This window comes from Choloepus didactylus, chromosome 6 (genome assembly GCF_015220235.1).
Source record: "Choloepus didactylus isolate mChoDid1 chromosome 6, mChoDid1.pri, whole genome shotgun sequence".
NCBI lineage: Eukaryota > Metazoa > Chordata > Mammalia > Pilosa > Megalonychidae > Choloepus > Choloepus didactylus.
In genome coordinates, this window is record NC_051312.1 from 20826009 (window position 1) to 20850210 (window position 24202).

The 24202-nt window shown below is 35.9% G+C and overlaps 1 protein-coding gene and 1 pseudogene across 1 annotated transcript; both read left to right on the forward strand.

Annotated features, from left to right (window-relative positions):
* The window catches only part of LOC119537863, a 117580-nt pseudogene that overhangs the window by 26235 nt on the left and 67143 nt on the right, over positions 1-24202 (forward strand).
* LOC119537864 (olfactory receptor 1002-like) lies at positions 15271-16206 on the forward strand. Its single transcript, XM_037840457.1, has one exon. It carries the CDS (start codon positions 15271-15273, stop codon positions 16204-16206), a length of 936 nt encoding a protein of 311 aa, XP_037696385.1.

Sequence of the window (24202 nt, forward strand, 5' to 3'; positions counted from 1 at the left end):
CCTAAAAGAACCCTATTAAGTTCAGCAAATGCCAAGAGGCCAAAAACAACAGAAAATTATAAAGCATATGAAAAAAGAAGATGATATGGATAACCCAAGCCCAAGCACCCAAATCAAAAGACCAGAAGAGACACAGCACCTAGAGCAGCTACTCAAAGAACTAAAGATGAACAGTGAGACCATACTACGGGATACAAAGGATATCAAGAAGACCCTACAAGGGCATAAAGAAGACACTGCAAGACTAAATAAAAAAATGGATGATCTTATGGAAATTAAAGAAACTGTTGACCAAATTAAAAAGATTCTGGACACTCATAGTACAAGATTAGAGGAAGTTGAACAACGAATCAGTGACCTGGAAGATGACAGAATGGAAAATGAAAGCATAAGAGAAAGAATGGGGAAAAAAATTGAAAAAATCGAAATGGACCTTAGGGATATGATAGATAATATGAAACGTCCTAATATAAGACTCATTGGTGTTCCAGAAGGGGAAGAAAAGGGTAAAGGTCTAGGAAGAGTATTCAAAGAAATTGTTGGGGAAAACTTCCCAAATCTTCTAAACAACATAAATACACAAATCATAAATGCTCAGCGAACTCCAAATAGAATAAATCCAAATAAACCCACTCCGAGACATATTCTGATCACACTGTCAAACACAGAAGAGAAGGAGCAGTTCTGAAGCAGCAAAAAGAAAAGCAATTCACCACATACAAAGGAACAGCATAAGACTAGTAGTGACTACTCAGCAGCCACCATGGAGGCGAGAAGGCAGGGGCACTATATATTTAAAATTCTGAGTGAGAAAAATTTCCAGCCAAGATACTTAATCCAGCAAAGAATCTCCTTCAAATTTGAGGGAGAGCTTAAATTTTTCACAGACAAACAAATGCTGAGAGAATTTGCTAACAAGAGACCTGCCCTACTGGAGATACTAAAGGGAGCCCTACAGACAGAGAAACAAAGAAAGGACAGAGAGACTTGGAGAAAGGTTCAGTACTAAAGAAATTCGGTATGGGTACAATAAAGGATATTAATAGAGAGATGGGAAAAATATGACAAACATAAACCAAAGGATAAGATGGCTGATTCAAGAAATGCCTTCACGTTTATAACGTTGAATGCAAATGGATTAAACTCCCCAATTAAAAGATATAGATTCACAGAATGGAGCAAAAAAAAAATGAACCATCAATATGTTGCATAAAAGAGGACTCATCTTAGGACAGAGGGACACAACAAACTGAAAGTGAAAGGATGGAAAAAAAATATTTCATGCAAGCTACAGCCAAAAGAAAGCAAGGTGTAGCAATATTAATCTCAGATAAAATAGACTTTAATGCAGGGATGTTTTGAGAGACAAAGAAGGCCACAACATACTATAAAAGGGGGCAATTCAACAAGAAGAAATAACAACGTAAATGTCTATGCACGCAATCAAGGTGCCACAAAATACATGAGAGAAACACTGGCAAAACTAAAGGAAGCAATTGATGTTTCCACAATAATTGTTGGGAAACTTCAACAACATCACTCTCTCCTATAGATAAATCAACCAGACAGAAGACCAATAAGGAAATTGAAAACCTAAACAATCTGAATAAATGAATTAGATTTTAACAGACATATACAGGACATTACATCCCAAATCACCAGGATACACATACTTTCTAGTGCTCATGGAACTTTCTCCAGAATAGATCATATGCTGGGACATAAAACAAACCTCAATAAATTTAAAAAGATTGAAATTATTCAAAGCACATTCTCTGACCACAATGGAATACAATTAGAAGACAATAACCATCAGAGACTTAGAAAATTCACAAATACCTGGAGGTTAAACAACACACTCCTAAACAATCAGTGGGTTAAAGAAGAAATAGCAAGAGAAATTGCTAAAAATATAGAGACGAATGAAAATGAGAACACAACATACCAAAACCTATGGGATGCAGCAAAAGCAGTGCTAAGTGGTAAATTTATAGCACTAAACACATATATTAAAACAGAAGAAAGAGCCAAAATCAAAGAACTAATGGATCAACTGAAGAAGCTAGAAAATGAACAGCAAACCAATCCTAAACCAAGTAGAAGAAAAGAAATAACAAGGATTAAAGCAGAAATAAATGACATAGAGAACAAAAAAACAATAGAGAGGATAAATATCATCAAAAGTTGGTTCTTTGAGAAGATCAACAAGATTGACAAGCCCCTAGCTAGACTGACAAAATCAAAAAGAGAGAAGACCCATATAAACAAAATAATGAATGAAAAAGGTGACATAACTGCAGATCCTGAAGAAATTAAAAAAATTATAAGAGGATATTATGAACAACTGTATGGCAACAAACTGGACAATGTAGAAGAAATGGACAATTTCCTGGAAACATATGAACAACCTAGACTGACCAGAGAAGAAATAGAAGACCTCAACCAACCCATCACAAGCAAAGAGATCCAATCAGTCATCAAAATCATCCCACAAATAAATGCCAGGGCCAGATGGCTTCACAGGGGAATTCTACCAAACTTTCCAGAAAGAACTGACACCAATCTTACTCAAACTCTTTCAAAACATTGAAGAAAATGGAACACTACCTAACTCATTTTATGAAGCTAACATCAATCTAATACCAAAACCAGGCAAAGGTGCTACAAGAAAGGAAAATTATCGGCCAATCTCCCTAATGAATATAGATGCAAAAATCCTCCACAAAATACTTGCAAATTGAATCCAAAGACACATTAAAAAAATCATACACCATGACCAAGTGGGGTTCATTCCAGGCATGCAAGGATGGTTCAACATAAGAAAATCAATCAATGTATTACAACACATTAACAAGTCAAAAGGGAAAAATCAATTGATCCTCTCAATAGATGCTGAAAAGCATTTGACAAAATCCAACATCCGTTTTTGATAAAAGCACTTCAAAAGGTAGGAATTGAGGGAAACTTCCTCAACATGATAAAAAGCATATATGAAAAACCCACAGCCAGCATAGTACTCAATGGTGAGAGACTGAAAGCCTTCCCTCTAAGATCAGGAACAAGACAAGGATGCCCGCTGTCACCACTGTTATTCAACATTGTGCTGGAAGTGCTAGCCAGGGCAATCTGGCAAGACAAAGAAATAAAAGGCATCCAAATTGGAAAAGAAGAATTAAAACTGTCATTGTTTGCAGATGATAAGATCTTATATCTAGAAAACCCTGAGAAATTGACGATACAGCTACTAGAGCTAATAAACAAATTTAGCAAAGTAGCGGGATACAAGATTAATGCACATAAGTCAGTAATATTTCTATATGCTAGAAATGAACAAACTGAAGAGACACTCAAGAAAAAGATACCTTTTTCAATAGCAACTAAAAAATCAAGTACCTAGGAATAAACTTAACCAAAGATGTAAATGACCTATACAAAGAAAACTACATAACTCTACTAAAAGAAATAGAAGGGGACCTTAAAAGATGGAAAAATATTCCATGTTCATGGATAGGAAGGCTAAATGTCATTAAGATGTCAATTCTACCCAAACTCATCTACAGATTCAATGCAATCCCAATCAAAATTCCAACAACCTACTTTGCAGACTTGGAAAAGCTAGTTTTCAAATTTATTTGGGAAGGGAAGATGCCTCGAATTGTTAAAGACACTCTAAAAAAGAAAAACGAAGTGGGAGAACTTACACTCCCTGACTCTGAAGCTTATTATAAAGCCACAGTTGCCAAAACAGCATGGTACTGGCACAAAGATAGACATATAGATCAATGGAATCGAATTGAGAATTCAGAGATAGACCCTCAGATCTATGGCTGACTGATCTTTGATAAGGCCCCCAAAGTCACTGAACTGAGTCATAATGGTCTTTTCAACAAATGGGGCTGGGAGAGTTGGATATCCATATCCAAAAGAATGAAAGAGGACCCTTACCTCACCCCCTACACAAAAATTAACTCAAAATGGACAAAAGATCTCAATATAAAAGAAAGTACCATAAAACTCCTAGAAGATAATGTAGGAAAACATCTTCAAGACCTTGTATTAGGCGGCCACTTCCTAGACTTTACACCCAAAGCACAAGCAACAAAAGAGAAAATAGATAAATGGGAACTCCTCAAGCTTAGAAGTTTCTGCACCTCAAAGGAATTTCTCAAAAAGGTAAAGAGGCAGCCAGCTCAATGGGAAAAAATTTTTGGAAACCATGTATCTGACAAAAGACTGATATCTTGCATATACAAAGAAATCCTACAACTCAATGACAATAGTACATACAGCCCAATTATAAAATGGGCAAAAGATATGAAAAGACAGTTCTCTGAAGAGGAAATACAAATGGGCAAGAAACACATGGAAAAATGTTCAGCTTCACTAGCTATTAGAGAGATGCAAATTAAGACCACAATGAGATACCATCTAACACCGGTTAGAATGGCTGCCATGAAACAAACAGGAAACTACAAATGCTGGAGGGGATGTGGAGAAATTAGAACTCTTGTTCATTGTTGGTGGGACTGTATAATGGTTCAGCCACTCTGGAAGTCAGTCTGGCAGTTCCTTAGAAAACTAGATATAGAGTTACCATTCGATCCAGCGATTGCACTTCTCGATATATACCTGGAAGATCGGAAAGCAGTGACACGAACAGATATCTGCACGCCAATGTTCATAGCAGCATTATTAACAATTGCCAAGAGATGGAAACAACCCAAATGTCCTTCAACAGATGAGTGGATAAATAAAATGTGGTATATACACACGATGGAATACTACACGGCAGTAAGAAGGAACGATCTCGTGAAACATGTGACAACATGGATGAACCTTGAAGACATAATGCTGAGCGAAATAAGCCAGGCACAAAAAGAGAAATATTATATGCTACCACTAATGTGAACTTTGAAAAATGTAAAACAAATGGTTTATAATGTAGAATGTAGGGGAACTAGCAATAGAGAGCAATTAAGGAAGGGGGGAACAATAATCCAAGAAGAACAGATAAGCTATTTAACGTTCTGGGGATGCCCAGGAATGACTATGGTCTGTTAATTTCTGATGGATATAGTAGGAACAAGTTCACAGAAATGTTGCTATATTAGGTAACTTTCTTGGGGTAAAGTAGGAACATGTTGGAAGTTAAGCAGTTATCTTAGGTTAGTTGTCTTTTTCTTACTGCCTTGTTATGGTCTCTTTGAAATGTTCTTTTATTGTATGTTTGTTTTCTTTTTAACTTTTTTTTCATACAGTTGATTTAAAAAAGAAGGGAAAGTTAAAAAAAAAAAAGAAAAACAAGGAAAAAAAGATGTAGTGCCCCCTTGAGGAGCCTGTGGAGAATGCAGGGGTATTCGTCTACCCCACCTCGATGGTTGCTAACATGACCACAGACATAGGGGACTGGTGGTTTGATGGGTTGAGCCCTTCTACCATAGGTTTTTACCCTTGGGAAGACAGTTGCTGCAAAGGAGAGGCTAGGCCTCCCTATAATTGTGCCTAAGAGCCTCCTCCCGAATGCCTCTTTGTTGCTCAGATGTGGCCCTCTCTCTCTGGCTAAGCCAACTTGAAAGGTGAAATCACTGCCCTCCCCCCGATGTGGGATCAGACACCCAGGGGAGTGACTCTCCCTGGCAATGTGGAATATGACTCCCGGGGAGGAATGTAGACCTGGCATCGTGGGACGGAGAACATCTTCTTGACCAAAAGGGGGATGTGAAAAGAAATGAAATAAGCTTCAGTGGCAGAGAGATTCCAAAAGGAGCCGAGAGGTCACTCTGGTGGGCACTCTTACACACACTTTAGACAACCCTTTTTAGGTTCTAAAGAATTGGGGTAGCTGGTGGTGGATACCTGAAACTATCAAACTACAACCCAGAACCCATGAATCTCGAAGACAGTTGTATAAAAATGTAGCTTATGAGGGGTGACAATGGGATTGGGAAAGCCATAAGGACCATACTCCACTTTGTCTAGTTTTTGGATGGATGAGTAGAAAAATAGGGGAAGGAAACAAACAGACAAAGGTACCCAGTGTTCTTTTTTACTTCAATTGCTCTTTTTCACTCTAATTATTATTCTTGTTATTTTTGTGTGTGTGCTAATGAAGGTGTCAGGGATTGATTTAGGTGATGAATGTACAACTATGTAATGGTACTGTAAACAATCGAAAGTACGATTTGTTTTGTATGACTGCTTGGTATGTGAATATATCTCAATAAAATGATTAAAAAAAAAATAATAAAAGAAAAATAGGGGAAGGAAACAAACAGACAAAGGTACCCAGTGTTCTTTTTACTTCAATTGCTCTTTTTCACTCTAATTATTATTATTATTATTTTTGTGTGTGTGCTAATGAAGGGTGTCAGGGATTGATTTAGGTGATGAATGTACAACTATGTAATGGTACTGTGAACAATCGAAAGTACAATTTGTTTTGTATGACTGTGTGGTATGTGAATATATCTCAATAAAATGAAGATAAAAAAAACCTAAAATTTAATCAAAATTAATTTAGTTACTATAATTTTATTAACAATGATAATAGTCAAATTAAATATTTGACATTATAATACAGAAACAATTTTTCAGCCTTGTCAGCTGCTGGATTGCATCTGCAGTAATACTGTACATTTCATTATTAGACATCACTTTCAGCTTGTACATTTAATCAACTCACTAAAGTTTTAAACACTGCAGATTATATATAATACAAGGAAATTTATTTTCAGTAACATGTTTTTCCTAGAAAGAATTTTATACCTAAGGTTTTTAGCTTGGGCAGCTCTCAAAAATCCTTCATCTCCAATTACTAGACATGGCTGGCATTCTATAGCAATCATTTAGACAAATATTTTTGTTTAAATGTTTAGCCTCTGTAGATTCAAAACTGTAAGGTACAGTATTAAAACATGTTTACAAAATGTTGCTTGGAGGTTTGACTGGTGAGAACAAAATGTGTTTGGGGACCTCATTTTTTTCCTGAATACTTCTTGTTTTTGTATAGAAAATTATCAGCATTCACAGTCACCATTCATTATTGAAGCATTTCACACTTGTGGTAATAAATACATACACTTTTACTGACTGATACAATTTTACCTACAAAGTATATAAGATATTCCTTTCACATTACTTCTAGAATGTTTCCTTATGTTTGAAAGTGACTATTCTATCATTACTATTAAATAGAATGACAGCAAAAAAAAAAAAAAAAAAAAAAAAAAACATGAAGGGAGCCAGAAGGGAAAATTTTTCTTGATTCAACCTTCCAAGATAATCTGGCTGTTCATTAATATCTCTTATCTATAGCATTTAAATGGTCCTTTGTACCCTGGAGATCTCTGATATTCCTACACTTCTCAGCCCAGATATTGTGCTATCAATTCTTGACTTCTTGAATTGTAACTCTCATAATTCATCCATATTAAGTTCCATTGATCTTATATAGCAGAAACAAGAGATATATAAATGCACTAAGGCAGGAACAATACTCTCTGCTTTAAAAAATAAAGTCCTTATCATACCACTTTGTCATCATGCTAGTAGATAAAAAAAAAAAACAGATCAATAGAAACAGAATCTAGAATCAGAAAAATGAATATTTTGGGAATTCAGTATATTGATAATTTCGTACATCAATTTGGTACAAGGAAGAATATCTTACATTTTCCCATATAGGAAATTCATACAGTAAATAATAATTGGAAAGATAACTTTGAAGGGGAAGTTACCCTATCAGATATCAAAATGTAATAATTTAATAATTAGAATTATGGCAATAGATTATTTGCTATTAATTGTGGTGGCAGAAAAATAGAGAATGTTGTCAAATTTCAAGCAAATACTAGGAGAAAATGGAAAAAATAAAAATTTGAGTTGAAGTATTTGTTCCCATTACATAAATAAAGGAATGGCTTTTCAAGAGAGGCAGCAAGGTAAAAGCTGACCTTTAGTGTAAAACTTTACATCCAAGAAAACTGCTATTTATCTCCATTTATTATGTCCTTCAGTAAAATTTTTATTTTTCTTTATAAAGGCTTATTACTTGTATATTGCTTGCTATGTCTACTATTGCTTTTTAAATGACTAATGTTTGATTATAACATTTTATGATTTTGTCATATCAATTGTATCTTTTCTTAATATCTACTTTTATTAATAATATAAAATATTCTATTAAACCAATCTATTAAAGTTTGTTAAATTATACAACGAAAATGTTTCTAATTGATTTGTTGAATTATGTATCTGTTGAATTTTTGCTGTTGATTTTTATATTTTTTTAAAACTATATGGCTTGATACATAAAAGAAATGGAGGATGGAAAATACAGGTGGAAGAAACTGTGTGTGTGTGTGCGTGTGTGTTTGTATGTGACAATTCCAGTTTTGTCCTTTCTAGAACATATATTTCACAAAAGTCTCAAGGTTACACAGAGATTGAAGTATTTGAGTTATACCATCTTAGTTTTATTTGTTATCTGATTTGGCAGAATCAGGGGTTAAACATATGCTATTTGACTTTTTGGGAAATGGACTTTATGCACTCGCAGGCTTCTCCTTGTTGATATACTGAGGCTTCACTCGTATCCTGCTGACCATGATATTTACTTATATAAGCTGGTCATCTGTGCTTGCATACTAATTTACATAATGTTAATAATATAGCCTACCTGTGAACTTGGGAGGGATAGTTATGCAATAGTGTTGGTTGCTATGGGGTCTGGGGCTTCTTGCTCTTGGGTTTGCTTGCACCCTCTGTTCTGCTCATTTTTACCCTAGGTACAAACATTTCCATCATACAGTGGATTGTTATTAGATCTGCCTGATCTTATGATCTGGTGGCCCTGACAGATTTAGCTCATGGTAGGACAGTTCCAGCCACCATGATGTGGGTGTCCCATGATGAAGTGTTCTGTTTCTGCTAGGGCTCTCAGTAGTAAAACAGGGTTTTATTTATTTATTTATTTATTTATTTATATATTTATTTTTATTAAATGGTGTATAATTCTCTGCTGCAGATGGCATGGCATTGCTCCAATCACTCCAGAACCCCATTGGGCTTATCGCCCCTGGGGTGTGCCACAAACTTTACGCAGGATATTTTTCCACCATTGCTATCTCCAACACTACAGGATCTTCCAGATCATTTGAGTCAAATGGCAGGGCTGCTTGCACCATGGCCTGTACTGCTCTGGTTTCACTTTTTGATCACCTGTCAGATGGCCAGAGCCATATTCCTCAGTGTGGAGTACACTGGTTCCAGAACCTAAAAAGGCCCATCAGTTGTTATGCTTCATTCTCTATGGCAGTAGCTGCAAGATACAAAATTTGTCTTTTAGTTACAGCATACCCTTGACTACTGGATCCCTAAACATTTTTCAGATGTGGCAGAACCCTAAATCTTCAAAGTTTATCACTTACCTTCTGGAGTATGCAGTCTTATCAAGTCTCCATCATGCTACCAACCTTTTGCTCAACTGGACTTATCAACCTAATTTTATCAGTGTACTGGATCAGTGTTTCATAGGGTGTCCAGAATGTAAAGGTCTCTTAGAACAATATTATGAAAAGATCAGAGGAATTAACATAGCCCCAGGGTAAAGCTGTTAATATATATTTGGTCCATTCCATGTGAGTGGGAACTGTTTTTGAAGCTCTTTTCTGATAGAAAGAAACACATTAATCAACCAGTAGCTCTGTAACTTGTACCTGTGGCTATAATAACGTGTTCCAGCAAAGATATCACATTTGCCCTAGCTGAGTTTGGGGTCATGACTTGTTTGAGCTTGGCATTATTCCATAGCATTTTCCAGAATCCACATGATTTCTGCAGGGGCCAGCTTGGTAAATTAAATTGCCCTGGGAGAAGACCTCTACATTCTCTTAGAGCATGGAGGAATATTAGCTCTTGGTAAGGAGCGGTAGACATGTTTGCAGGCTCCAAAGGTTTAGAGACCTCTGGGGAGTCAAAATCTTCAGAGGCATCCACCCATATTTCCCCATCCCAAGTGTTAGGGTCCCAGGTCCTGACCTTGGCATAACATATCTGCCTTATTCTTACAGTCTTAAAATCCAGACACTGTGATTATTAAATCCTTAGCTTGGTTCTTGGCTTTCCTGCCCTGAAGGAGATGAGAGCTTTATTGTATGTAATACAAAAGTCCCACTGACTTTTATACTTGGCTTTCAATTGCTTGTTACTGTCCTTTTGTTGAGCCATCCAACCCCTTTATCTTACAGCTCCTATTTAATCCATGTGTCTCAAATATCTGGTACACTGCATTTACATTATCAGTGCTTTCCCTTCCACCACTATGCCCTCCTAATTCATCCTAATGAAAGATTTAAGAGTTGCATCACCTTCTTCTGCTCAGAATTCTATGAACCCTACCTATAAAAGTAATGAGGTCCTCATTATCACCTTGCTGGTGACTGATCCAGCTCCAACTTTATCTTTTCGTCTGTTTTCTCAGAACACTTTTGTTATCAATTGTTGCAGTCTGGGTATCCAGAATTAGACACCAATACAGAATTTGGCTGCAAGATGTTTTTAAGGGATGAATGCCTGTGATAGGAAGGGGGAGGAAGTAGGATGGGACAGAGAAGAAGAAATTAAATTGTAAAATAGTTCTGACAAAGCCCAGGTAAATGAAACAGAACTCTGGAGCAAGTGTTGCTTGTCAGAGTTACCTGGTTAAGCCTAAATGACTATATTCTATCCCTGCCTTGCTCAGTCAGTTGATAGGGGCTGTTCAGAGAAGGGGCCTGTGCTAGAACAAGGCAGCTCTCTGCAGCTAAGGTAGATCCTGAAGGAGCCAACAGCTAGAGGCTGTCTGCTGACCATACTGCCAATAGCTGGGCAGCAGGTTCTTCCTTGAAGGGGGATCTGGGTGGCCCATCTCTGTGTCTACACTGCCTGGAACAACAGCTGATCCAAGGGCCAGGCTGGGAATGAAGAATTAGATTGAAGCACAGAAGTAGCCAAAGAGAAGTTATGCCTTCCTAACAACATAGTAGAAATGGATCTGAATCTCTGAAGTCCAGTTATTTATGTGGGAGGACCAAGCTTAAATCCCCTGGGTCAGTCATGATCTGGGAAGAAATGAATACAGAAGCTATGGCCAGCATAGAAATCAAAGGCCAGGTAGACAGTCAAGATCTAGACAGTTATATAGAGTGAGCACTGTCCCAGCCACTGAAATCTGACACTTAGAATTCAACATGAGCTCAACTCTTCCCCTTCTCATTGCAGGAACAAAATCTTGTCCGTTCAGGATCAATTTCCTAGGACTATGTTCCAGAGACATAACCTCAATTCTTTTCCATTCCCACAGAAGTTCTCATATCCCAACTCCTAAAAGAAGTTTAATAATCTCCTAACTTTTATCTTGCCTCTTGTCCTCTTAGAGTTATTCATTCATTCATTCATTTACTTATTTATTTAAAAATATTTATTAAAGCTGATTCTGTAAGGTACTATTCTAGAAGATGGAAATATAGTATAGCAAAAGCAGATGAAGTCCATGCTTGTTCTTATTGGGAGGGAGAATGCAATAAAATTTAATGTAGGTAATGGTAATTGCCTCGAAGAAAAAATCAAAAACCGAACAAAGAGAATGTGAATGAATGTTGGAGTGAAGTCAGATGTACTCTTTTACAAAGGATGATTAGAGAAACCCACCAGGTGAGGGGTTAATTAGCAGAATCCCAAACAAAGAAAAGAAGTAAGCTGTGCAGATGTCTGGAGAGAAACACATTGTTAGCAGAAGAAAGAGAGAGAATGTAAATTCCGAGATAGGATCATGCTTTGCTTGTTCTATGAACAGAATGGTGGCCTGTAGGCTAAAGTGGATGGATGAGGGAGGTGAAGTAGGAGATTACAGACTTTTCTATTAATCCATTGCATTGGGCTTGCTGTGAGGATTGGAGTTAATACTCTCTGAAGCACTTAGAATGGAACCAGCACAGAGTAAGCACCACCGATGACAAGGATTAACTTCCTGCAGCAACTTTTATGTGAATAAACGTCATCTCTTTCCTGAAGTCTGAGTCTCCTCATTGCTTACAGAAAGAAGTTCAAAATCCATTGCATAATATTAGTTATTTATGAAGTTTGGGCCCAGATATATTTTTCCAACTTTATACTTTGCAATTTTCACACACTCCATGTGACAACTCTTTGTCTCTCAAAGATGCTGTCCAAATATATAGCTGTCCATGGCTGTATATAACACCCCCATTCCATTTAATTTTTATTTATCCTATATCTTAGGCTCCCTTTGTGATACATCACTTCAATCAAGCTATTTTCAAGTCTTTCTTGTTCCAATGACCCCACCCTCCTTGTGACTCCTGCACCAGTCAAGTCAACCCCTATGATCTTGTCCTCTCAGAATCCACTTCTGAATGTAATCTCTTTGGGGGAGTGGTTATTTAGAATGCTCAAATCTGTATAGCACCAAGAGCAGATGTTCATCAGGCAGTTGCAGTAGGCTCAGAATTTCTAAGGGCAGTGGGTAACCAAAGAGAGAAAGAGCTTTATTTTGTGCATTTACACTGGGTTCAAAGTCTCCAAAATTATTTCTCAAAAATAACTTAACATCTTCCCTATAGGCTTAATCTCCTGGGCTTTCCATTTCCTTGAGAGATTTGGCTCCAATTTACTGAACAGCTCTTTAGAGAAACCTCTTCTGCATACTACTCAGAATTGGGAGTCAGTGAACTCTTTCTCAAACTACTGTTGGAAAGTCCATTTTGCAAGATGGCATCACTTTATTGTTATCTTCCTAGACATCTGTAGGAGCTGAGAAGAATGGCCAGTCTACTTTTTTTTAAGGGTAATTTATTTTTATATCAGGAGCTGTTAATTTTGTAATTCACCTTGACATAGGCAAAGAAGTAGTCCTGTGACTTGTTTCTTCAGACAGGTGAGTTAAATGAGTTCTGAAATTGCAAAAAATGAGTTTAGAAGCCTGGGAAAACATAATCTCTAAACTCACTTGGAGAATAATTTGGTACAAATAATAATGTCTAGTCTATGTCCTTTTGGTTTCAATTACCTAACTGAATGTACAGTTTGTATTTGGCATAGAGATACTGAAATGACCTTGAAGATTTATTGGCTCCTGGGATGCTAGAATTAAGGAGTCATTGCTTCTCTGGGTCTGAAGCTTTTTTCACTTTACCTACACTGGATATTATAAGTAGGAAACAGACCTTGGAATCAGCTAACCTGGGTTCTCATGCAGACTTAATAGCATGGTTTTTCTCTATTAGAATCTCTGGACTGGGTGAGGCTGAGAAAAATACAGCTTAATAGCCTTTTCCACAGTCAGCTACTACTGTTTATGCCCAGAATTTCAAGTAGAATACAGAGTTTTAAAAGCACAGCCACTATTTCTGGTGTATGTACTTCATTGCCTTTGTTTACAGAGTAACAAGAAAAAAGTAAATGACTTGAAATGCATTTCTGTGTTTACAAGATATTATATTCTTGACACATTTTAATACTAAGATATAGTTTTCCTATTTTTAAATTAAACCACTGCAAGCCCTTTAGTTTTCTAAGTCCCATTGTCTGTGCAACCACAAGGTGTCAGCAGCTTTTCATTTAATTAATTTCTGTGCTTAACCACAACCCTTTTCAATTTATTTTGCCAGGGGAGAGAGTAAACTTCTCTGAACACTTCAATCACACCCTGTGTGTGAAGGTGCTGTTGGAATTGTTATAATTATTTCAAGGTCCAAAATTCATAACCCCCCTTTTAAAATTATCCTTGTTTTCTCTGTCCTTAATTTCGCTTTCCCTCCCTTCTCTTTCATTCTTTTTTCCTCAACTTCATGTTTTGAAATAATTATAAATTCATAGAAGATTTTAAAGATACTGTGGAGAGGTCCGTGTACCCTTCACCCAATTTTCCCCAATGTTTACATCTTATGTAACAATAGTACAACATCAAAACCAGGAAATTGTTATTGGTACAATGTGTGTGTACAGCTCCCTGCCATTTTATCGCTTGTATAGATTCATGTAACCACCCCCACAATCAGGATACAAGACCACTCTGTCACCAAAATATCTCCCTGTGCTTTCCCTCCTTTACAGTCACACTCACCACCTTCCCTGCCACCATTCCTAATCCCTGGCAACCACTGACATGTTCTCCAGATCTATACTTTTGCCATTTCTAGAATGTTATATAAATAGAATAGTAGAACATATGCCCTTTTGAGATTGGCTTTTTTTCACTCAGCCTAATATCCTTGAGATCTACCCAAGTTGGTACATGTATTAATAGTTTGTTCCTCTTTATTGCTGAGTAGTATTCCACAGTATGGATGTTCTATGGTTTGTTTAACCATTTACCAATTGTAAAACAATTCAGTTGTTTCTGATTCGGGGCCATTACAAATAAAGCTGCAATGAACAATCTTGTATGGGCTTTTGTGAAGACTTAAATTTTTATTTCTCTGGGGTAAATGCACAGGAATCTCCTTTTGATTATTAAAACATTTGTTTCTTTCTCCAAAATGCCTGCTTTTCTCTTTCAAGCACCTGGGTGAAGGCATCTACTCAATATTTAGGATCTGGTCTCTTCTCTGATGGACTTCACAATTCAATAGAAAATGACTGGATTATAGATATATATATAAATGATATGAAGGAATGCTGGTATCACTGAGGAGACACTGGTGAGGACATTGATCCCTGCTCCAAAGCCATATTCTCTTGACTCAGCCTATCCTTTCTTTCAGATCAGATGTTGTCTTTTAGACATTCAATTAACTAGATGTAGCATCTAAGGGAATAGAGAGGAAGGTATATTCCTATTTACTCTTACTCTGGAGTGAGAATAGATAGCCTAAATGCACTGAATTCATTTACTCCCTTTTCTGGGAAAATGTTTAAGATATCCTTGCTTCAAGGAAGGCATATTTACAAAGATAACTTGGAAAGGTTAGAGGACTCACCTTAGGTAATCTCCAAAGTTCACTTCTAGCTCTAAATATCTATGATTTTGTATAAAATTCTCTGCTGATGGAGAAGGGAACTGAAGAAGGGAATTGAGATTTGGTGGCTTGCTCCATGCCACCGGATAGCAGGACAACAAGGACTAGAACTGAAGTCTCCCAGCTGTCAGCCTATCCTACGTAACTTAAAAATAAAAACTAAATTCAAATGTGAAATTAAGAAGTCTTTCAATATGAATTTATTGCAAACAAAAGTATCTTTCTCTTCCTCACAACAGATCAAATCAGAGGAATGGATTATGGAAACCAAACTTTGGTGATTGAATTTTTGTTCATGGGCTTAACAAATAATTTCTGGCAACAGTTTGTTCTCTTCCTGATTTTTCTTCTTGTTTATCTTGTCACTCTTCTGGGAAACTTGGGGATGATTGTTCTTATTTTGATGGATTCCCAACTATACACCCCCATGTACTTTTTTCTCAGCCACTTGTCCTTTGTGGATGTATGCTCCTCCTCTCTCATTGGTCCTAAAATGTTGACTGACATCTTTGTGGAGGAAAAAGTAATCTCTTTCTTTGGTTGTGTTGCCCAGATATGGTTTTTTGGTCAGTTTGTAGTGACTGAGTGTTTCCTCCTGGCTGCCATGGTGTACGATCAATATATGGCCATCTGTAAGCCCCTGCTGTACACACTCATTATGTCCCAGGGAGTCTGCATGCAGCTGGTGGTGGGACCACACACCATGGGTCTTATAAGCACCATGACCCATACGACTTTCACCTTCCGCCTACCTTACTGTGGCTCAAATATCATCAATCACTTCTTCTGCGACCTCCTTCCTGTTCTCTCCCTGGCATGCGCAGCTACCTGGGTCAATAAATTTTTACTTTTCATCTTGGCTGGAGTCCTAGGAGTGCTCAGTGGTATGATCATCTTGGTCTCCTACATTTATTTCATCATAGCCATCCTGAGGATCCACTCTGCTGTTGGGAGATGCAAAGCCTTCTCTATGTGCTCTTCATATCTGGCAGCTGTCTCCATCCATTATGGGACTCTCTTCTTTATCTATGTATGTCCAAGCTCTAGTTTATCTCTGGACATCAATATAGTGGTGTCCATGTTCTATACAGCAGTGATCCCCATGTTGAATCCACTTATCTACAGCCTGAGGAACAAGGAGGTAAAAGATGCATTCAGAAGGGCATTTAAAGGAAGAAGCTTCTTATAGGTAGGTAAACTCAATATGGTAGCTTCGGGAGGCAAGCATATTGGGCTGGGCGTCAGGAGCCCTATGTTTAAGGTGAGAGTCACGCTTTATTACACTGTGTCATTGACAGGTCACATCTGTAGGTACCAATTTTCTCATTTCTATATTCTCATTTATCACTCAGAAGAAATGAAACTTAGAACTTTAAACTGAGATAGATGAATTCTAGGATCCCATAATGATATAACATTTTCTCAAGCTTTTGCGACTAGGAAATAAGAGAGGTTCTTTGTTAAATCCCACATAAAATGGAGTCACAGCCAGTAAACTTAACAGTACCTGAGTTTTGCCTACCAGGATGCTCAGTTTTTGCAACTGTCTGCAAGCTTGGTCTTGACTTTTTAAAGATTCTCTTGTAAAGGGTATTATTCTCGTAGTATGTAATCAAAGCACTTTCTAATACTACTTTCTGGTTTGCATTCACTATTCCCTCTGGTAAAAGCAACATCTCATTGGGATTCTATGACAAAAACAACAAGAAACCAAGGCAGAGTGTAATAGGGGATATTTAGAAAGGGCAGCAAGGAAAACCCTCTTTAAAGAGGATAGGGATGGAATTTAACACAGAATTATGAATACTGAATCTCTAATTTTTTTTTCTTAGTTGCTAGGGTATTAGAAGAGCTAGAAGGAAAGAACTGAAATGGTGGAACTGTAACCCATAACATTCTTTGAAATTTGTTCTATAGCTTCTTGTATTGTAATCTGAAAGTTATCACCTTTTTGTATATATGTTATATTTCACAGTAAGGAAATAACTGAAATTGTGGTATTGTAACTCATAACATTTTGGAAATTTCCTATATAACTACTTGTTAAATCATACTTTGAAAGATATTACCTTTTTGCATGTATGTTATATTTCATAATAAGGAAATAACTGAAACTATAGAACTGCAACCCATAGCATTCTTTGAAATTTGCTCTCTAACTACTTGTTAAATTGCATTTGGAAAGTTATCACTTCCATGTATATGTTACATTCTAAAATAAAAAATATGATAAAAAAACAGGACAAGGATTGGGAAAGATGAACTAATTCTGTTTTATGGTATGACTTTCCATGATGTCTAAACATAACTATTTTGATCATAGAAGGAGAAAAGGGCCTTGCATAAAACAGTAACAGGGACCTCTGGATTTCCCAGGAGAAAATGGAGAACAGAGTTTGTAGGCTAGTTTATTCTGATCTCCAGTTCATATTGCTTAATTCCATTAAGTAATGTAGGTGTATATGAGGATGGACAGGGCTGAAAGTAGGAGGAGATTGTGTAATGCTTTGTTGGGGGAAGAGATTTACTATTAGGTAGGTAAGCACTAACAAAAATGCTCACTTTTGAGACTAGATTAAAGCACTTTGTTAGCTTTTCAACAGGTGACTATTTGCTCTGTAAGTTAATAAAATTTTTCAAGGGACTTTCTGCTAGATTAATTGTGGTCTATTTCCAAATCACTTCAAGCTCTCATGGGCTATGAAAACAAAGAAGCAAACTAAAAAGCTAGGAAAGTAGGTGGGGGAGTTGCCTTGATAGCCTTAAACAGTGCAACCTAATTCCTTTTGTTTTTTTTTTTTTAAATCACTGATCAGAACACACTGTCCTAAAATAGTATTACACTATATGAAAGGTTCCTCTGTGAGATTGCTTCAGTGGGATTTAGAGTCTTGTCTGATTTACACTTGCTGTTTCCTCACCTTGAAATAGTGTTCTTGCTTCATTCCTTCCTTATCTCTCTGTTCATCACAGAGGGCTTTTACAACCTCTTTACCTAAAACAGCACTCTGCTCTATCACATCCCAACAATATACTTTTGTTTTGCTATTGTTTTCTGAGGAACTTAACACCCAAATATCATCTGTCTACTTTATTAATTGTCTGTCCCTCCCTTGTAGAATGTAATATTTGTGAGAGCATGATTTGTCCCCAGATTCCATAGTCTGGCATCTAATAGTTGCTTTATGTATTTGTTTATTGAACAATAAATATATAGTCGACACTGTATTGTTTATTTCATGGACATTATAGTTTGACAGACATAGGTTCAAATATCAATCCTGGCCATGTTTCCTTGGATGGATGACTTGTCTGCAAATTGGAAAAATACACCAGAATTGAGTAAGTATGTGTGTACACACACACACACACACACACACACACACACAAATGCATATATGCTTAACATGGAGTCTGGCGTGCAACAGATAATAAAAAATAATGTTAACTTTTGAAGAGTGAATTGAATTTTTTCTTTATGATTTTATTCCATTTATCATTATACAGCAGTTCTAATGATATGCTTTCAATATGACTTTTTGGTAAAGCATCATAGTTTGCTAATATTTTCCCTGTTAATAGACACTTGTTTCTTGCTTATGGACATCTGTTTACTCTATTTACATTTACAATAGTACTATGATTTCCTTTTGGAGAATTACCTCTCACCTACTGAATGTGGTCTTGGAGTGACTGTACCTGAAATCCCCTGCCTTCTCATACTAGGGTATGGTAACCTAACCTTGAACTATTTCTCCCTGTACTTTGAGTTGTAGCCAGAATAATACAAGGACAATGAGATGGTTGGCACTCATTCATTTCAGTCAGGACTCCCTGATTCAGTCTCTGCCACCTGGATACCCAGACATTTCCTGGTTCTTGTCCAGTTAGTTTGTTTTTCTCACATTCTCACTGATGCTGTGAGCTACTCAGTATTCTTCTAATGAATTTCCTCTTTGCTTGCAACTACAGAACTTTGATATATTACTCATTTTTCTTTCTGCCTACAAAATTATTTGTTGCTCTCTTCTTTAATAATTTATTCTATAGAATCTAAACTTAGAAGGAGGCAGGAAGAGATTAAATTGGGAATTTAGTTCTATTTAAATATTAGTTGAGGATCCTATTCCATTTTTTAAAAAAGCCTATCTTTTCCCTACTGTCCTGCAAGGTCACCCTTGTTATAAAAGAGTTGTCCCTGTATTGCATCTGTTCTGGACTTTGTATTCTATTCCATTGCTCTGTTTTGTTTGTTTGTTTGTTTGTTTTTAATGGAGTTGGATCCATTGAATAGTCACACAGCAAGAGAAAAGTGGAATTTTATACTATCTCACAACACACAATAAAATCAATTTCAGGTAGATTATAGATCCAGCTGTGAAAGGCAAGAAATAAAGCATCTAAAAGAAAATATAGGGGAATATTTTTGTGACCTTGGGGTAGGTAAATATTTTTTAAAAATCCTAAAAAAGCATTTAAACATGAGGGAAAATATTGATATCCTGAACCACATTAAAAATGGAGAAATTAGGTTCATCAAAAGACACTATTAAGAGAATAAATATGCAAGTAACAGAGAGGGAAAATGTATTTACAATGCATATAACTGATTCATATCTAGAATATATGAATACTATAATTTCAAAAAGAACAGGAAGCCCAGTGGAAAAAAAAATAGTAGACCAGACACTTGAACCAAGGCAATCATAAAACTGTTTATACAAATGGTATATAAATATTGCAAAGTTGTTCAGCCTCCCAAAGTTAAACTCTCCCATAAATTCTCAAAAATTTAATTCCAAATAATGAAATTTAACCTGTTTCATAGTGGGATCTTACAATATCATAAGCAGAAGATTAAGAATAAAATCAAATAGCTACTAGAAATTCTGACCTCCTCTATGTGCAGAGGCACAGGTGGGGGAGAGGATAGACTGTATGCTGAAAACAGTGCAATTCATAGCTCCATCTAAATTTTAGTTCCTTTTATCATATATAAAGAAGAAAACTTACATCAGACTGTAAGTTTAGCTCATTTTTAAACCATTTCTTTCCTTCTGTTTAATCTTAAGTTTATAATGAATTAAACTGATTTATAGGAAAATACAATTAATATTTAATGTGTTTGTTTGTTACATAGAAAAATATCAATCATCAGATCATAACTGATTAGAATACTGCAGTAAATCTAGCAAGGGGAAATGAAAAGTCCTGTAAAATGCACAAAGAGTAATGTTATGGGCAACTGAAATATCTCTGCAAGTCCAGAGAACCTTCTTCTTTAGCTCATATTGATAGAATGGCTACCCTAAACAAGACGGAGGCTGGACCACCCACTCCAGATGTGGGGCCATCAGTGTGGAATATTGCAATGGGTTATGAGCATCACAACTAAAGCAGGGTATGGAGGTTGTTCAGAGAACTATATATGAGAGCACAATTTGCAGATGATAGGGAGTGTTTGTACTTGAAAAAACTTGGACCTTATACAAGATTTTTGTCTGGAGCCTCACTGATTCATTTTACAAAAAGTTCCCTTCACTGATATACGTACACTTGGACGTTGACTGATTCTATATCCCAAAAAGAGCATGCAGAGTTGGGTTGGGACTTTGAGAAATCGAGTTTCCAGCAGAAGAGTCATAAGAATAAAGATTCTAGATTCAGATAGGGCCAGGTTTTAATCTCAGAGCACTCTTACGAAATGTCAGCTTTGGAACTTTAGACACAACGCTCCACACTTACAGCCTTAATTTGCCTCCTCTGTAAAATGGGGACAACACAATGTTTCTTACTCATGCTTGGGTAGAAGCCAACTGAGCTAACTTTGTAAAGCACTTAGAGCTTAATCTGGTTCATCTTGACTCCTCCCAAGAATCTGTTAAGTCTTGTCTCACTTTCACTGCAGCCTCAACTTTATTGTGTCATGAGGACAGTTATGCTTTCTCATTAGCACTGCATGTTGGCAAGTGGTTGTGCGCTGGCCACAATGTCTGTGGTCTTGGGTCAGATATATTGGATCCTCAATTTTCTTATTTATAAAGGGTGAGGTTGGGGATAGTGCTCTCTAGGTTCCATATAGGTTTCTCTATGCTTTTATCTTAGTTGTTTACATATATCTCTCTAGCTTCTACAGAATTCTAGAGCTCCAAATGTGTAGTTTGTAATTATTTATTTCTCTTTCTACTTCCTAGACTTCACACATTTCTTGTCTGTTCTTGTTGCTATTCTAGATTGACTGTAGCTGTTTTCTTTTCTTTACTTTTTAAGTGTTGAAATATCTTAATTATTTTAGATTACTTTTTTCATTACAAAGGTAATACATGTATACCTGCTTTTTGTAACAAAAACATAAAACTGCAGGTAAAGGGGGAATCCTTTTTGATTACTAATCCAAATATCACTTTCCTTCCTCCCTACTTTCAGAAGTAATGACTGTTCATCCTTTCAGTCTATTTTACTTTTATTACTCTATTTTATTCTATTTATACAAATTAACATAATTAAAATTAAAGAAAATATCAAGAGTTTTTTTTAAATGTACCTAATATCATACTGTATACCTCATTCTGCAAATTGTTTCTAATTCATATAACCTGGAGAAATAACTGTGTTCATACCTATAGAATTCACTCATTTTTAAACTTCTGTACCATATCCCATAGAATGACTACACCATGGTTTATTTTGCCATTCTTTTTGAGAATATTTAGGTGGATTCCAGTTTTGCATAAGTTTAAACTATGGTGAAATGGATGTCATTGTTTATTTCCATCTGTCTTTGCCCAGAATAGATACTGAGAAATGAAATTGTTGAATCATCAGGTGTACACATTATTTTTTAATTCAATAGACAATGAAAAATTGCTATCCAGAGGGCCAGCTCTGTCCCCATATGGTTTTGTATGTGATGATTATTTTGCCTGAAACTAGTGAGAACTTTTTTTTTCCTAAAATTATCAGATATTTCTTTTTTCATGTTTTAGTCCTTTGCATCCTCTAGTTTACTGTTAAATAATGTGAGTAACAGACAACTCTATAGTTGCTATAATGTGTATTTTTCTAATGTTTTACCACTGCATACCTATATTTTCTGGCAGCTTCTGGAAGCTTTCTTTAAGTTAAATAATTTTAGTTCTGATTTGGAAAGACTTTTTTTTGAGAACTTCATTTATTACATTCTTTTCCAAACTGTACTGGAATAATAATGTTTACAATAATAATGATTTTCCTTCGATCTAAAAGTGTAGTGAACAATTAATAATAGATTGGCAATTATAGAAAAAAAAATATGGCATTATAAAGTGAGCTCATGATTTTTTCTTTTTTCATAACACTTCCAGAAAGTAAAGATAATAACAAGGAAAAGAAGCAATAATTAAAAAAAAACATTTGAAAATATGTTCCCTGAACTGAAGAAAGACTTTGATTTTCAAATGGAAAGTACAAAACACAATGGGAATCACATTAGAAATATTCTGGTAAATATTTGCTTTTCAAGAAAAAAGGGAAAAAAATTGCCTGGGGGAATAGAAAAAAAGTGTTTTATTTTTTCAAACAAAAGATGTAATCCAGATCGTGTCAGTCTTCTCCACAGGGGCCAACAGAACAAGATTTATCTCCTCTTTATCAAGTCCCCCCACATGATCCTGGTGGTCAGTGCTCAGGCCTAATCTGGTGTCTGTCAGGGTGTCGTGCTCTCTGCTTCCTCTCCTGGCTCAAGTGCTCACCTCGGTGGATTGGGGAGGTAGAGCCAATGATTGACAGTTCCACCAGGTGTGGGAGGCTCCCTAAAGGAAAAGAGATATTCCATGGCCAAAAGAAGGGAAAAGCTATACCAGGTGGGACAGACCAACACATTTGGAATATGGAACTTTGAAAGGATAGAGATCATTTCTATCCCTTCTTATTCCCCACCAATCCAAGAAATAATCTGTGGGGAAAACAAAAGCAAACTTCAAACTTTATCACTTCATTACTTTTTATTGTTTTTAGAAAAGGGGTGTGTTTGTGGTATGTGTGGTGTGTCAGTGCATGAGCAAGAGAGGATGAGGGAGAGAGAGATGATAAAAATATGCAAATGGCCCAGCAATATTCAGGTTACACAAATAAGGCTATAGTGCAAAATTAAAAATAAGAATCACTATCTAATATTATGGATAATTTAAACAAAAATTGTAAAGACAATTATTGAGGATGTACAGTGAAATCACACTAAACATTTTACCTTTCACTGGAAGAGAAGAAGCATGTTAAGAAAGAGCTTCATTCTTGAGTTTGTCAAAGAAATATAGGTTTAAATATAGCTTTATAAATCAACATTAAAGGTCAGTTCAAGAAGAGTAATACTACTTACAAATTATTGGAGAAATAAAAAACAGAGGCAATTTGATCAGTATTGCATAAGTTACACAATAAATGTGAATAAGTTAACCACTACTGTGGTATTATAAATTTGTATAAAAATCCATCTATGTTTAAATATGTGGTAGACCGCATTCTTGGTGAAGTAACACTGCAATGATTTCCTCTTAACGTATTGCTAAACTTTGCCTCTAGATGGCAGCATCAGTTCATTGATTAAAATAAAATTTTCCAGTAACCTTTAATAAATGAAAGTGTTAAGATAATAGGCTTTAGAAATGCTTTTAGCAGTGTATGAATAATTTGTGGAGGGCAGCAAAGTCCTGTATCATATGCACTTTTTGTGTGTCTGTGAGCATGCATATTTATTCTACAGGAAAGGATCAGAGATTTCATCAGATTCTCCAAATTTCATGACATTAAATTTTAAAATAACTGTTTTAGTCTGACATTCTTATCTTTCTGATTAGGAAACTAACATATGAAGAGATAAAATGACATTCCTATGGTATGTAAAATGACATTAATATGATAACACATCTGTTCTGGATATACATAGTTCTGAGCTTTTTACTCTTTTATCAAATATATTTATAATTTCTTACATCATCATCATCATAATAAATAAAAAGAATTTTACCACTAACCCAAATTCTTTTCCTAGCCTTTCTTTATCTCCTTTTTAAATAAATAAATGTAATTTTTTTTTCATTTTTTATTGCTACTTCAATCTTTAAATATTAACCATAGAATAAAATATTTGGCAAATATTTATTCTTGGGTTTCTATGCTTTTACATAGTTGTATTTTACTACAATTAT

What these genes read in the sequence shown, in the direction of transcription:
- LOC119537864 (XM_037840457.1), top strand. Translation starts at nt 15,271, where the DNA reads ATGGATTATGGAAACCAAACTTTGGTGATTGAATTTTTGTTCATGGGC.